This window comes from Dysidea avara, chromosome 7 (assembly GCF_963678975.1).
Source record: "Dysidea avara chromosome 7, odDysAvar1.4, whole genome shotgun sequence".
NCBI classification, from domain to species: Eukaryota; Metazoa; Porifera; class Demospongiae; order Dictyoceratida; family Dysideidae; genus Dysidea; species Dysidea avara.
The window spans coordinates 32,074,735-32,088,914 of record NC_089278.1 but is presented as its reverse complement, the minus strand read 5'-3'; the positions used below and the strand labels follow the sequence as shown (position 1 = coordinate 32,088,914).

General features: G+C 40.0%; 1 protein-coding gene across 1 annotated transcript in view; it reads right to left on the bottom strand.

Moving 5' to 3' along the window:
- Positions 1–14,180, bottom strand: part of LOC136261180 (CD5 antigen-like) — a 91,631-nt gene that overhangs the window by 32,856 nt on the left and 44,595 nt on the right. Inside the window, exon 4 of the mRNA XM_066055153.1 lies at positions 12,738–12,770. Coding sequence (XP_065911225.1) covers positions 12,738–12,770 — 33 coding nt within the window. The remainder of the gene's footprint in view (positions 1–12,737; positions 12,771–14,180) is intronic.

The following is a 14,180-nucleotide window of genomic DNA, read 5'->3' as shown; positions in this document are numbered from 1 at the left end:
ACTGCTGGGCTAAAGTTTTGTCACCGCATACTCTCTTGGCTTCTTTCTCCTTGTTCACTTTGTGCTTATTGGAATCAATGTGATGCTTTATACTGCTAAGCTTCATTGACACCTCCTCTCTACAACATCCACAAAAGAGCTTTCCACCAGACACAGTCAAGTACTCTTTCGGGAATCGATTGCACCTATCTCTTGGGGTCACTGATTTCATTGAAGTTGATGCAGATGAACCAGTGCCAGTAGATACTTTTCTTTTCTTTCCCTTAGGTGGATTATTGCGAATTGCTCTTTTTCGACTTAAATCTGATGTTTTAGCTTGCTGTAATACTGAGAGAAGAGATGATGGAGCTCTCTTTAAAGCGTTATCAGTAGCAGAGGTACTCCTACTTTCCCCATGACATTCACTTAGCGATGTTGTCTTAGACGTCCCCGAGGTAGAAGATATTAAACTAACTGTATCATGATCATCGACATCACTGTCCTGTTCATCACTCGATGCAGACGACGCTTCACTGAGTTGTGCTAGTACACCTTCACCAGCTGCCATGGCACTTTATTTATAGCGCCACTCTGTAATAATTATAGTTATTAGTATTAAGGCGCTACTTAATGGCTGGATCTTCTAGAAGAGTGTTCGAGAGATCGTTGTTTGCAGGAACTCGAGCTGGAACTCAAAGAATGATGGAATGGCCTAGGTTTGGTAAAATTAAACAACAATATGCTTGTGTATTTTGCCTATTATGCCAGCATTATGCTCGATGCTTTTGCCTGCCTATTATGCTTTAAATTATGCCGGCATAATCGGCCGGGGCCTATACAGTAGTTTATATAGAATGACTGCTTCATTAGAGTATCTCGATCTTTTCACCAAAATCATCATTCACAACAGTGCTATTAGTGTTGCTATCATGCATGTGAAAAACTATAGATTAAAGTTTAAAATGTGTCATGTTCCATGATAGATTCCAGATTCTGGAATCCTGAAGTTTCAATTTCCTAATGTTTCGAGTAGTGTGTAAAATCCAAAAGCGTTTCCTGAAATCTCTGGAAACAACCCTGGGTATGCCCAGCTGGTGGCCAAGCTGCTTCTACTAGTACCACAGATGCTGAACCTTTAGTACCAATCTTTACTTCTGTGGAAGAAAAATGTTTTGAAAGACAATATGAAAATCAATTTTATATTCCTGATCCCCAGTACTTGCTTTGGTTAAAAGACTGACATCCAGACCATTTTCAGGAACTATCATCATCTAAGGTTCCACATTTGGCTGCTATTTCAATGAAAGTTCACAGTCAAACTTGGATTAACAAATTCATCCACTGTTACTTGTTTAGCTGTAGAACAGCAAGAAGACAAGGTATCTGCTGATATAGAACAGTCACCAAAGGCAAGACATATCTTCACCACCACATAATGCTGTTTAGATATGCAAGACATGGTGCCCTCTGTTGAAGGCTATCTATCACAGCAACCGGCCAGACTATCTGGAGAGCAAACTGATGTGCAAGGTATTGCCATGTCTCCAACACCTGCAGATAATACATTGTTGGAGATGCCAAGACCTGATGTCCCATGTAAAAGACCATCTACTAGAGCAACCGGTCAGACCTCCAGGTGAGCAATTTATTGTGCCTTCTCCTCCTGAGCATGAAGGCAATTTGAAGCACATTAGTAAAAACTTGGTGCAGTATGTGCCAGTGAAGCAAAAAAACATCCAGTTCTAGTTGTGTGACTGGTGCAAGGATTCTAGCTAGTAAGACGTGTGCTCAAATTATCTTTGAACGTGAAGGAAATAAAGTAGAAAGAAGAGAAAGAAGCAAGGAAGGTTGCCAGAGAGCAAGAAAAAGTATCAGCTAGAAAAAGCAGTAGCTGAAAAAAGAAGAGGCTGGTAAAAAAGAAAAAAAAATCTGCTAGGAATAAAGAACAGGAATCTAGGTCCTGAAAAAGGCAAAACAATATTGTTAATAATGTTGATAAGGGACAGGTGACATCAGACTATGAAGATGATGACAATGATGATGATAATGAAATTGAGTCAGCTTGCCCAACTAGGTCAACGGTAAGATGGTTTAATGGAAAGTATCAACTAATGTTGTGTGTGCTTCTGTATGTATGAGGCTGAAGAGACAGGTTTTTAGTGGGTAAACTGTGTGTGCCAGTGATGGGTCTGTGAAGACTGCTACATAGAAGTATTGACTGACAAATGTTGAAGAGAACTTATTTGTCTATATTGTGTCTTATAACAGTTGTTGCATATTTAAGCATAATCACATGGTGTGTTGTAAATGTTCATAATTATCTTGATAGTAGTAAGATTTTTATTGTGATTTATTCAGGGACAGTTAAGTAAAAGGTGTGGTATGTGTAGGTTTTTTTTCTTCAAAATTATAGGGTAATCTTAAAGATAGGAATTTGTTGGAATGCTGATATTTGAAGCTTTATTTACTCTTAATGGGGTGTGGATGATTAAGTACCGATAATTGAGAATTACCTTTGTGAGTTTAAGTGTGTATAACCCCATCAATAATCCGATGTACTTGAAATTTGAGTACTTGAAATTTGAGTACTTGGTAGAGGGGCTTCTAGTGTTTTTCGTTTGCCTACCAAATTACAGTGTTTGGTTCAGTTCTTTGTATACCAATAATTGATGCTTTATGTTAAATGATGCTTTGTTTGTTTGTTGTATGTTTAAGTTTATTGCTAGCAGATCTTGTGAAGTGGTGACAAATTTGTGTTTCTCTGTGACTATCAATAAAGTAGATATTTAAATAAAGAAAAGTATGTCACAGTGATCATAAGTATACACTAGTTGTAACATACAGAGTCAGATTTTGAGGTTAGAAATTTAGTTGCCGGAAGATTCTGTGCTGCATTCATTCAAGAGTGGAGATATCACAAAGAACTATAGACTCATAGAGATGGGATAAGGGAATAGCAATAAAGTAAAGTACAGTAGAACCTCAGTTATCCAGACCCCACTTATCTGGTTTCTCAGTTAACTAAACTACAGAATTGACTGCTCTATTAGAGTAGTGACTGTTCTATTAGAGTAGTTGAAAATACTAATAATAAAAAGAAAATTTTTAATGCTATTAAGTTATTTATATGCACAGTTTCAGAGATTCAGACTCCCTGATCCCAAGGGGTTCAGATAACTGAGGTTCCACTGAAGCTGAGATCTTACTAGTGCTAATTAAAGAGTTCTCTTCATAGAGATGTCAATTGTTTGGCCAAACACACATCGGAGCAATCCAAGTGTTTTATAAGATTTAGATGATATGAGATTGTAATGTTCTCTATAGATACGCAAGTCAGTGATGCCAAGGTCATTACGAGTGTCATTAGTGAATTAATTTAAAGCTTCATATTGTAGCTCTATATAGTTATTATCAAGTTACACTTGTCTGAAGGCATCGTCAGGCAGTCTGTCAGTTAGTAGAAAATTCCACTGAATATATTTTGTAGTCGCCTATTGGATGCATTCAGGTCACACTGAAAACACTTTTGAGCTCGATTATACCTAACCAATAATGCCAAGGCACTATGAAGGTGTTGTGAGGTTAAATATGTTTTATAGTATATTAAAAAATTATAAATTTAAAAATATAGTAGGAATCCAAGCGATAAAAGTAGTGAAACAAAAGAGAAGAACAATGGAAGCTATTACAGCATAGCTTGGTGGGAAATCCCTACTTTAGCATGATATAGCCATTATGTGTGACTGTCTCTGGGAAAACCGGTCTTATCGTCAATTTAGAAGTATGGAGAAACGTCGGTTTGAAATATTCAGAGTGTTGTAGCTGGCCAATGGTGGTAGCTATGCACACCAAATTTTCACACGTTGTACAACAATTTCTTACCTTCCTGATCATCCAGTGAAGAAGTAGTCAACAGCTAAGTTTCCCGCCATTTTAGATAGTTTTTAAACCAAGGTTGTCTGTATCAGGCGAGCTCCAGAAGGGTGGGAGGCGAGGGCCCTGGAAGGCGGGCAAGATTGTGTTCAAAACTTGAAAAGAAACGTGTTGGGATGAATTAGGCCAAGTTATGAGCCATTCAGGGCTCAGAACTGGCTAAAATGAAAGGAAATTTACAAGACAGTTCATTGTCCAGCACCACCGAGCTGTACAGCCACACACAGCCATCTCCTGGCTCCATCAAGACCCCAGACCATTTGTATGGTTCGCCACTGTGCTTTTAAAAAGCAGCCAGCAAAAGCAGACCACTTTACTCTGGTCGAATATTGGCAGTGAAACTTGATAGAGCATTCATCAAGCTTTGTGTTTGTGTGAAAAAATCAAACTTCCTGTCTTGGGCAATAAGAACAGTTTTCGTAGATCCAGTCACATTTTGTGTTTGTTCAATGCCAAAGTAGGAATTTCCCACCAAGCTATGCTGTAATAGCTACCATCGCTCTTCTCTTGTTTCACTACTTTTTATCGCTTGGATGCCTACTTTATTTTTAAATTTATAATTTTTAATATAGTAGTTTGTTTAGTTTTTTTGTTAAGGCATACAGCTAGCTATAAACATGTGACTGCTCTATTAGGGTGACTGCTGTGTTAGAGTATCTCGAGTCGGTTTGCAAAGATGTGTGCTTGCCCAAAAAGGGGTATGGTTTTGATCGATTATAGAGTATCTCGAATCAGCCTTCCAAATTGAAGGTGTATGGTCACTGAAATACAGCTAGTGCAAAAGGGGTGTGTCATCATGGTTTAAATTGATAGATCGATAATGCGTAGAATAAAGAATGTGTTGTGGAGTAAATTGTCTTTTAACTGTTGAATTGACTAATTATTGTGTAATTAGACTAAAGCTAATTATTATGTTGTTTATTGTTCTTATTCTGGAACTATCTCCAGACTTCTAGAATTGTAGTCTATAAAAGAGCATATTGTTGTACAATTTGTCAGTCCACTTGAAATCAGTCATTAAAGTAGCTCTGTGAAAACCTTTCTATTACAACAGGTTATGGGCCCAGAGCGTCTTGCTGCGTTTTTTGGCTTTGAAGACTGACGCCTCTAATGGAAGAGGAAGGCAAGGCTTCAAGCAATTCATCTGGAGGAGACAAGAGAGAGACGCACTACCCTCGTGACCTTTGACCTTGGCTCTGGCTTACAGCGCTTGGGACTGGAGGAACGATGGCTGAAGTCGACAGGTGGTCGATAGACAAGCTGGATTCGTCGAACTGGCCAATGTGGAAATTCCAGATGAAGCATCGTCTGTTGGCAAGAGGGCTGTGGGGGCTGGTCAACAGAACAGAGGCTCTACAGGATGAAGCAAACGCCCAGCAGCAAGCGAACTACAACAAGAGATCCCAGAAAGCTTTCTCAACAATGGTAATGGCGATAGGCTTGTCAGAACTCTACCTAGTAACTTTGTGCAAAGGTCCAGCAGCAGCATGGACGGCTTTACGGAACCATTTTGAGCGTGAGACGCTCGTGAAAAAGTTAATGCTGAAGAAGCAGTACTTTCGCATGGAGATGGAGGAAGGAACTTCTGTTGAGGAACACATCAAGAGAATGAAGGACTTGACGGACAGACTAGCAGCTATGAATGCTCCAATAGCAGAGGAAGACCAGATAGTGACGTTCTTAGGGAGCCTACCTGCTACTTATTCCACCCTGGTGACAGCTCTGGAGGCCAGAGACACCATTACTCTTGGCAATGCTCAGCAAGCTCTAATCAGAGAGGAGCAGAGGCTGAAGGGACTGACAGGTAGAAGTGTGGCTACAGCAGGTAGCACAGGGCGAGCACTACTTGGAAAGCAGTCTGATAAGGGCAGAAAACATAGCCAGAAGAAGGTATGTTTTTTTGTGTGGAGAAACTGGTAACTTCTGTAGGGATTGTCCAAGAAATCAGCAGAGTTCCAGGCCTAAGCACAAGGCAAAGCCTGTTAGTACTGAGTCTGTGGGATCTCACTCCGATTGTGAGACTGATGATGGAGCATTTGGAGCATCATCTAGTTCATGTGAACCTGGGAGGTGAATAGTTTACTCTGGAGCATCAAACCATATGACACCAGTAAAGGAGACACTGGTCCATTATGTAGAGTTTGACAAGCCCCAAATGGTTTGTCTAGGGGATGGCTGAACGGAGAGGCCTTTGGAAGAGGAAACGTCCACCTCTCTATGGTTTTTAGCTCGTGTAATCCTAAGAGGAATACTATGTATGATGCTCTATATGTTCCTAATTTAAATGTAATTTGTTCTCAGTTAGAGCAGCTGCCACAAAGGGCAATTGTCAAATTTGGAGAAGCCAAGTGCTGGATTCATGGGAACAGTGGCAAGCTGTTAGGGATGGGAACAGCTGCTAGCAAATTGTACTATCTGGACTGCCACACTGTTGCTTTGGACCATGTCACTGTAGTATCAAGACCTCAATCTGCAAACACTGCTGACCTTTGGCACCAGCGTTTGGGTCACTTGAATGGAGGTCAACTGAAAGAGATGGTTACCCATAACATGATGATGGGAATGAAGATTCCCAAGGCTGAAGATCTTTCTTTTTGTGAGAAGTGTGTGGAAGGGAAGATGGCTAAGATACCTTTTAAGTCAGTGGGAGAGATTCGCTCGGTAAGAAAGTTACAGCGTGTACATAGTGATGTATGTGGGCCTATGCCTACTGTATCAATTGGAGGTAGAAGGTACTTTGTTACCTTCATTGATGATTACACGAGATGTAGTAGAGTTTATTTTATGAAGAATAAATCAGAGGTGTTTGACAAGTTCAAGGAGTTTGAGCTCTGTACTACTAATGAGTGCAGTAATTTAATTGGAACCTTGCGTTCAGATAATGGTGGAGAGTACCTCTCAAAGGAGTTTGAAAAATACCTACGAGCTAAAGGAATACACCACGAGCTTTCAGCTCCATATTCACCTGCTCAAAACGGTGTTGCTGAGAGGCTGAACCGCGGAGTCTGCACGTACTATGATGGCTCAAGCAGGACTTTCAGAGAAATACTGGGCAGAAGCTGTGGCTACTGCAGCCTACCTGAGAAACAGAGCAGCTACCAGGTCTCTGAAGAAGATGACACCCTATGAAAAATGGTATGGTCGTAAGCCAAATCTTGCACATCTTAGAGTGTTTGGTTGTGTGGCTTAAGCGTATGTTCCTGATAGTAACAGAAATGGAAAGCTGAGCAAGAAGGCTGAAAGGTTACGTTTTGTTGGATACAGTCTTCAAACAAAGGGATACCGCTTGATAGATGAAAGCAGGTCGAAAGTCATCATACGTCGAGATATCATATTCAATGAGGCTGATTTCCAAAATGACTGAGGTATCAACAAGAATTTGGATTGTTTCAATGATGATGTGACTCCTGAGGGAGAGGAGTCAGTTGTACAACAACCCGATGACCAAGGTCAAGGTCAACACTGGTATCCTGCAAGACAGAGACGTCTGCCAGTAAGGTATGGCATTGATGAGTACACAGACATGGCATTGTTAGGTGGAATCCAAACAGAAGACCTCAGAGTATTGAAGAAGCTCTACGGAGTAGGCTTTCTAAGAAGTGGCAAGAGGCAGCTGATTCAGAGTTCCAGTCACTGACAGAAAACAACACGTAGGAACTAGTAGAGTTGCCCAGTGGAAGAAAGCCAGTTGGATGTAAATGGATCTTTAAGACTAAGCGTGGTAGTAATGGAACAGTAGAACGTTACAAGGCACGACTAGTAGCAAACGGATACACTCAGAAGTATGGAGAAGACTACGACGAGACGTTCTCACCTGTAGTTCGGTACTCATCTATACGTGCGATGTTGGCTTTTGCAGTTTAGAATGGTATGATCATTCATCAGATGGATGTGGTGACAGCATTCCTAAATGGAGTGTTAGATGAAGAGATCTACACGGAGCAGTCTCCAGGGTATGTTAAAGAAAGTGAAGAGCATCTTGTCTGTAAGTTGAAAAGGTCTCTATATGGGTTAAAACAGTCCTCTTGTTGCTGGAATACTGTATTTACAGCACACATGGAGTCTGGAAACTTCAAGCAGTGTTCAGCTGATCCATGTGTTTTTGTTCGCAGTGAGGGTACTGATTTGACCATTGTTGCTGTGTATGTCGACGATCTGATCATTGCTACCAAAACCTTACAAGTGATGAAGAAGATGAAAGATGACTTGTCCAACCATTTAAAGATGAAAGATCTGGGAAAGATCCACTACTGCCTAGGGATTGCTGTGGAGTATGATGAGGAGAAAAATACCTTGTGGGTGCACTAAAGGCAGTACATCTTAACACTTCTGGATAAGTATGGGTTAAGTGAAGTCAAACCATCCACAACACCAGCTGATATTAGTGTTAAATTAGTAAAGGATGATGGAGTCAGTAAATCTGTTGACCAAGTAATTTATCAGTCCATGGTGGGCAGTCTGCTTTACGCAGCCACTGCAACAAGACCTGACATAGCCCAAGCAGTGGGAGCTGTGTCAAAATTTAACTCCTGTCCCACCGAAGCTCACCTTACTGCAGTTAAGCGAATACTTCGCTACCTTAAGGGCACCATCAATCTTGGTCTGATGTACAACAAATCAGCTGATCAAAAGCTCTTTGGGTTTTCTGATGCTGACTGGGCTGGGGACATAGACAGTAGACATTCCACAACAAGAAATCTGTTCATTATGTCTGGAGCTGCGATTAGTTGGCTGAGTAGGAAGCAACTAGTGGTTGCTCTGTCAACTACTGAAGCAGAGTGCATTGCTCTCTGCACAGCCACTCAAGAGGCTGTATGGCTCAGAAGATTGTTATTAGATATAGAAGCAGAACCAGAAAAATCAACCGTCATCAGAGAGGATAACTTAAGTGCTATTGCCATTGCTAAAAACCCCATTACTCATGCTAGAACTAAGCATATTGATATTAAGTTTCACTTTGTGAGAGAAGTGAACATTTTCGGCTGGAGATGGGACTGAAGACCTTACCCAGTGTCAAGTCAATTTAAGTGGGAGTGCTGTGGAGTAAATTGACTTTTAAATGTTGAGTTGACTAATTATTGTGTAATTAGACTAAAGCTAATTATTATGTTGTTTATTGTTCTTATTCTGGAACTATCTCCAGACTTCTAGAATTGTAGTCTATAAAAGAGCATATTGTTGTACAATTTGTCAGTTCACTTGAAATCAGTCATTAAAGTTGCTCTGTGAAACCTTTTTATTACAACAGAATGGGCATGATCTTGTGACCTATTGTGAAGCTATCTAGTACCAGTACCTCCGTACAGTACCCTCCATCATAGATTATATCAGTAAGGAATATAATCTATTCCTCCATACAGTAGCATAGTCTAAGCACATTAAATAATCTTGTGGCATCTATTAGCTATGCTGCTTAAAGAAAGTGTTGATGCGGAAAATTAACGCCTTGATATGGTTTCGTTGGATGAAGAAGAAGACAAGCAGCTTGATTGAAGATAAAAGAAAAGACAAAGCACAGAGGACACACACTCGTTGGAACCCAAAAAGGCACATCCCACTGGTGAGTCTGTTATTGTGGCGTAAAATGGTGGCCGTGCACTGCTTCGTTTGGCCTCTAGGCTTGTGACTGTGGTCAGGCAGTCAGGCAGTCAGTCTAAAATTCCAAGTTTTGGTGATATTTAAAATCCTGTATCCGGCCACCTGTAAGCGTTTTGTTGTATTTAGTGCTGTTTTATGTATTATATGGACTGGTACTATTCCGTAAAGGTGATTTTCGTCTCGTAAGATATCTCTAGGATGATTTTTAAAGACGGAATTTTGGGCGGCACGTGAAAATTTCACCTGGATTCCTACTTAAATGGTACGACTGTACCGTTTGATAAGACATTGCAAACCTCCATGATCTCTAATATACAGTACTACCATACTGTATGATAAATAACAAGTCAGCATGGCTAAACCAACAATGAAATTTACACTTCAGATGATGATGGTCCCTATTCGCTTGAAAACTTTCAAGTTTTTCTTGGCACTTCTTTGTTAATTTTTTTGTAACATAATTAACTATATTAGTAAACCTTTGCGTCACCGCAATAAAGGACTATGCCAGATGTACGAGGCTATATTATGACCTTTAAAGAAGTTAAAAAAGGTTAATGTTGGAACGACAAATAGTGTGCAAAATAAATATAAAACTTACTGATATAGGGGTGTCAAGAATCAGAGACGGTTGCAGGTATACCTATCACACAAGTATCAATTGGAGTAGTTGGGCTCCATTAAGAATACTTAATGTATGCGCAGCAGCACGTGCTCAGCCTATGTGTCGTGACACCTGACGAGAGCTCCACCAAAAGGAAATTAATACCCACCCACCCCACATTCCTCTTTGTGTCTTACCCCAAGAAATTCAACATATTCATGCAATCAGTGGCTACAACCTACTCACGATATCTACCAGTCCTCTTATGTGTATATATATATATATATATATAATATGGCACTTATTTGGCTTTCACTAGCTAGTTCGAGCTGCTAGCTGACACCTATTAAGCAATTACAAGTGTAAGGTTTCCCGCTGAAGACAAATTTTTTTTTGTTTTCAAATATCATTCAAATTCTGACAAGGCAGTCTCGTATTTCTTGTAATGCTTACAGATCACTTGAATGCACTACACTAGTAAGTCGAAGGGGGGGTACACCACTACCTCCTTGTAGGCAATACCTGTGTCACCACCGGTTCAGCAAGCATTGATAATACTTACCAGCACCTGGTGAGCAGATAGTGTTCATTTGTATGCATGCATAGCTGTTAAATGTAGAATTCACCCGTACTTGTATATTGTATGTTACCACTGTTGTGTTCTCTGCACCACAGGTGTGCCAGGGCTATGCCAGCCATTTTGTACCCTGCACCATAGGTGTGCCACGGCTAGGTCAGCCGTTGTGTTCTCTGCACCGTAGGTGTGCCAGGGCTGTGTCAGCCTACTTTATACACACATCGTGTGTGTGTGTGTGTGTGTGTGTGTGTGTGTGTGTGTGTGTGTGTGTGTGTGTGTGTGTGTGTGTGTGTGTAAGGTGCTTGTTGCACCCTCTACACATGGCTGCAGTTGCAGCACGTCCAATCCTTACAGAAGGAGCGGGCCGCCTGAGGTTTCAATAGGATGTTGCCTAGTAGGCACTAGGAGTGGCCGGAATTGGAAGAATTTGGAAGACTGGGAAGGTATTCTTAATCCAAATTCTTCCCTGCTTACCCAAGTATCTGTCATTCAAATATCATTCCACACTTTATAAATTGGCCTGCTTAAAAAAATTAGGAACAAACTAGTAGTGTATTTTAAGTTGCACCCAAGGCAGCCGAGACCTCAGGCACTTACCAAACCACCCCACCATCAGTCGATAGTGGGTAGCCTGCAACACTTAGCAGGTGAAGTACCAAGATAAAAGGAAGGAACAAAGGTGAGTGTTAATAAGTGAACAACATTAAGTATGACATAACACAATCACCTACATGAATTAGCAATAAGCAATGTAGCTGTTTCATACATTTTTCGAGTATGTAATTACCATTACACAGCCCTACGCATGACACATGATATGTTAAGCTATCCCAGAACCAACCTACATACTTTGACTCTTACAGATGCGGTGCTAAATTTGCAAATATATATGTTTTGTTCTTACATGATAGGCAAATGAGGCCATCGGTACATTACCAGAATTAGACACCTTATGCTGTCAATGAAAAGAAATGGGATATAAAGGTAAATCCGTGATATATGCATTGCATGTACATATAATGGTATGCAAAAAGGCTTTTGTCAGACTGAAGTGAAATCTAACATTGAGATAATCAAGCCGTTAGCCTAAGCTGATATTGAGTTATGCTTGTCTGAAGGTATCAGATAGTAATCAGTTAGTCAGTCAGTAGAAACTTCCACAAATAATTTTTATTGCAACGACTTAATGGAAGTGTTTTGGGTCACACTGAAGGCACTTTTAAACTTAATCAATACTGTCAAGGCACTGTGAACAGGCTGGTGTTTAGTCATTGGAAAGTGCAAACCTTCATGATTCCTACTAGAGCACTACCATACTGTATGATGTTTATTCATATTTCTTATCTTGCTAGACCATTGCATCAACATGTACATATGTAACATGGGTTAAGATAACACTACAGAAATTGAGGTGCATGCAGTGATTCAATTTGTGCTGATACTGCTTAAGTTTGTCATTGTTGTAGTATTTGCTATTATTACCTTCTAAAGGACTGCTAACATATTATGCAGCCTTGCAGTAAATTCTCACCACCACTTTCAGAATTATTAATTGGACTTGATGTTGAGTGGTGATCCATATGTTTGATAAAGGTGTACATTACTGACCACTTAATTAGAGTGTTTATTTATTGATAATTTATAATGAAAGTGATTCACTAATCCAATAGACTTCCCATTAAATCAAAAATTTAATTCATTTTGAGGATTAATAAAATACAGGAACTTGTTCATGCTACTGATCAACATTTTGCGAAGAAAATCACATACCTGGAACAGTGCACATCACACCAGCATCATGTCCATGATCGCAAGTATGATTTCCCCATCCTAAGTGTGTACAGTCTCCAATTGTTTGTTCATTACCAGTACATTGTAGATCATCAAGCCAGATAGGACCACTACCTTGTCCATAATATGCATAGTGTCTAGCATTAACTACTTTACCAAAATCCAGTTCACTGCATACAACTTGTGCATCATTCAAGTCCCAGAAATCATCACACACTGTACCCCATTCACCATTGTGATGCACCTCCACTCTACCTTCATATCTGGTTGGTCCATTAACAAGACGAACTACAGGTGAAATAATATTCATGTAAATAGTACACAATCAAGAAACTTTATTATAGTGGTCTATATCTACAGCCAAAACAGCTGAAAGTGTGTGGCAAAAAAATGGCTGATGTTGAATGAAGATGCAATATTAGCCAAGATATGGTCACCACTTTGATATACTGCACTTATAGGCTATACTGAACTAGCTAGCAACAAGTTAGATGACTACACAGCTATAGCTGCACGGACACTATTGTTGCCATAACCACTATCCAGCGTTTCTTAGCAAACATGGTTACTGTAGCAAGCACTACAATAAAATGATATTGACAAAACTCAGCAGGAGATGTAGATCATTAACTATCAGATGAGCTATTCTGTTATACATGCAATATTGCATAGATGCAGTAAAACCATTCCTTTTATATCACCTAATGAATAACTTCACAATGCATTTTATGCTAATGAAAGTGCTGACAAAGCTTAGCATAAAGTCTTTCCTACGTGTTCCGATGTAAGGTCTTCTTATCTAGCATGAAACATTTTAAACCACGTATATTTTACGTCAACATCTACACAAACAGCTCATAGAACAGTTAGATTTACAGTAAGACCACTATAGTTGCAGATGTTCATTACAACATTGAAACTGGGTCACCAGACACTAATCCCAATAAGTGGGCATGGCTCACAAAAGTAGCTGGGCTGCAGCATGACTAGACTATGACATGTTAACACACCTCCACATCATTAAACTAAATATATAACATTATTAATTTCACAAAATTATGATCCAATCCAAGTTCGGCCCAGATAAACTGTAAAGCAGATCAGACCGAGACGACCTGGACAAAATATGACCCGTTTTACCTGGATGACCTAACCTGGTGTACCACTAGTTCACTATAATTATTTCCATGATGTCACCAATGGACATCAGTGCATCATGGGTTAATATTGGTTGGTAAATAATAGAATTGCAATCAACCATTTGTCTCAAGCTGATATTGCTTATTTGTCAACCATTGTCTGATGATGGTGGTTGTTTTGGTAGGTGTGCAGGTTCAGCCACAAATTGTGGCTCTGACTGCATGAGACTTCAGAGCAAAATACCTGGGGGTTCCTGACTTTAAAACCACAGGAATTTCTAAGGCCATCATAACAATCCTAATGAAACCCTGCACTATCACACCCTATGCTATATAACATAGTCTTGGGATGGAAGAGCTATCTAATCAAAAACAGCTAAGCTGTAAAAAAAGGTACGGCCCCAAAAAGGCTATGGTGAAAAAAGATGTGAAATCCAAGGTGGCGGCCAAGAAATGGCTGTGATGGTAGGTTAATGGTAAAAATTTTAATAACGACAATTCAGGTGAATTTTGTGCCAATTGACCAAGCGGCATCAAATTCACCTGAATTGTCGTCATT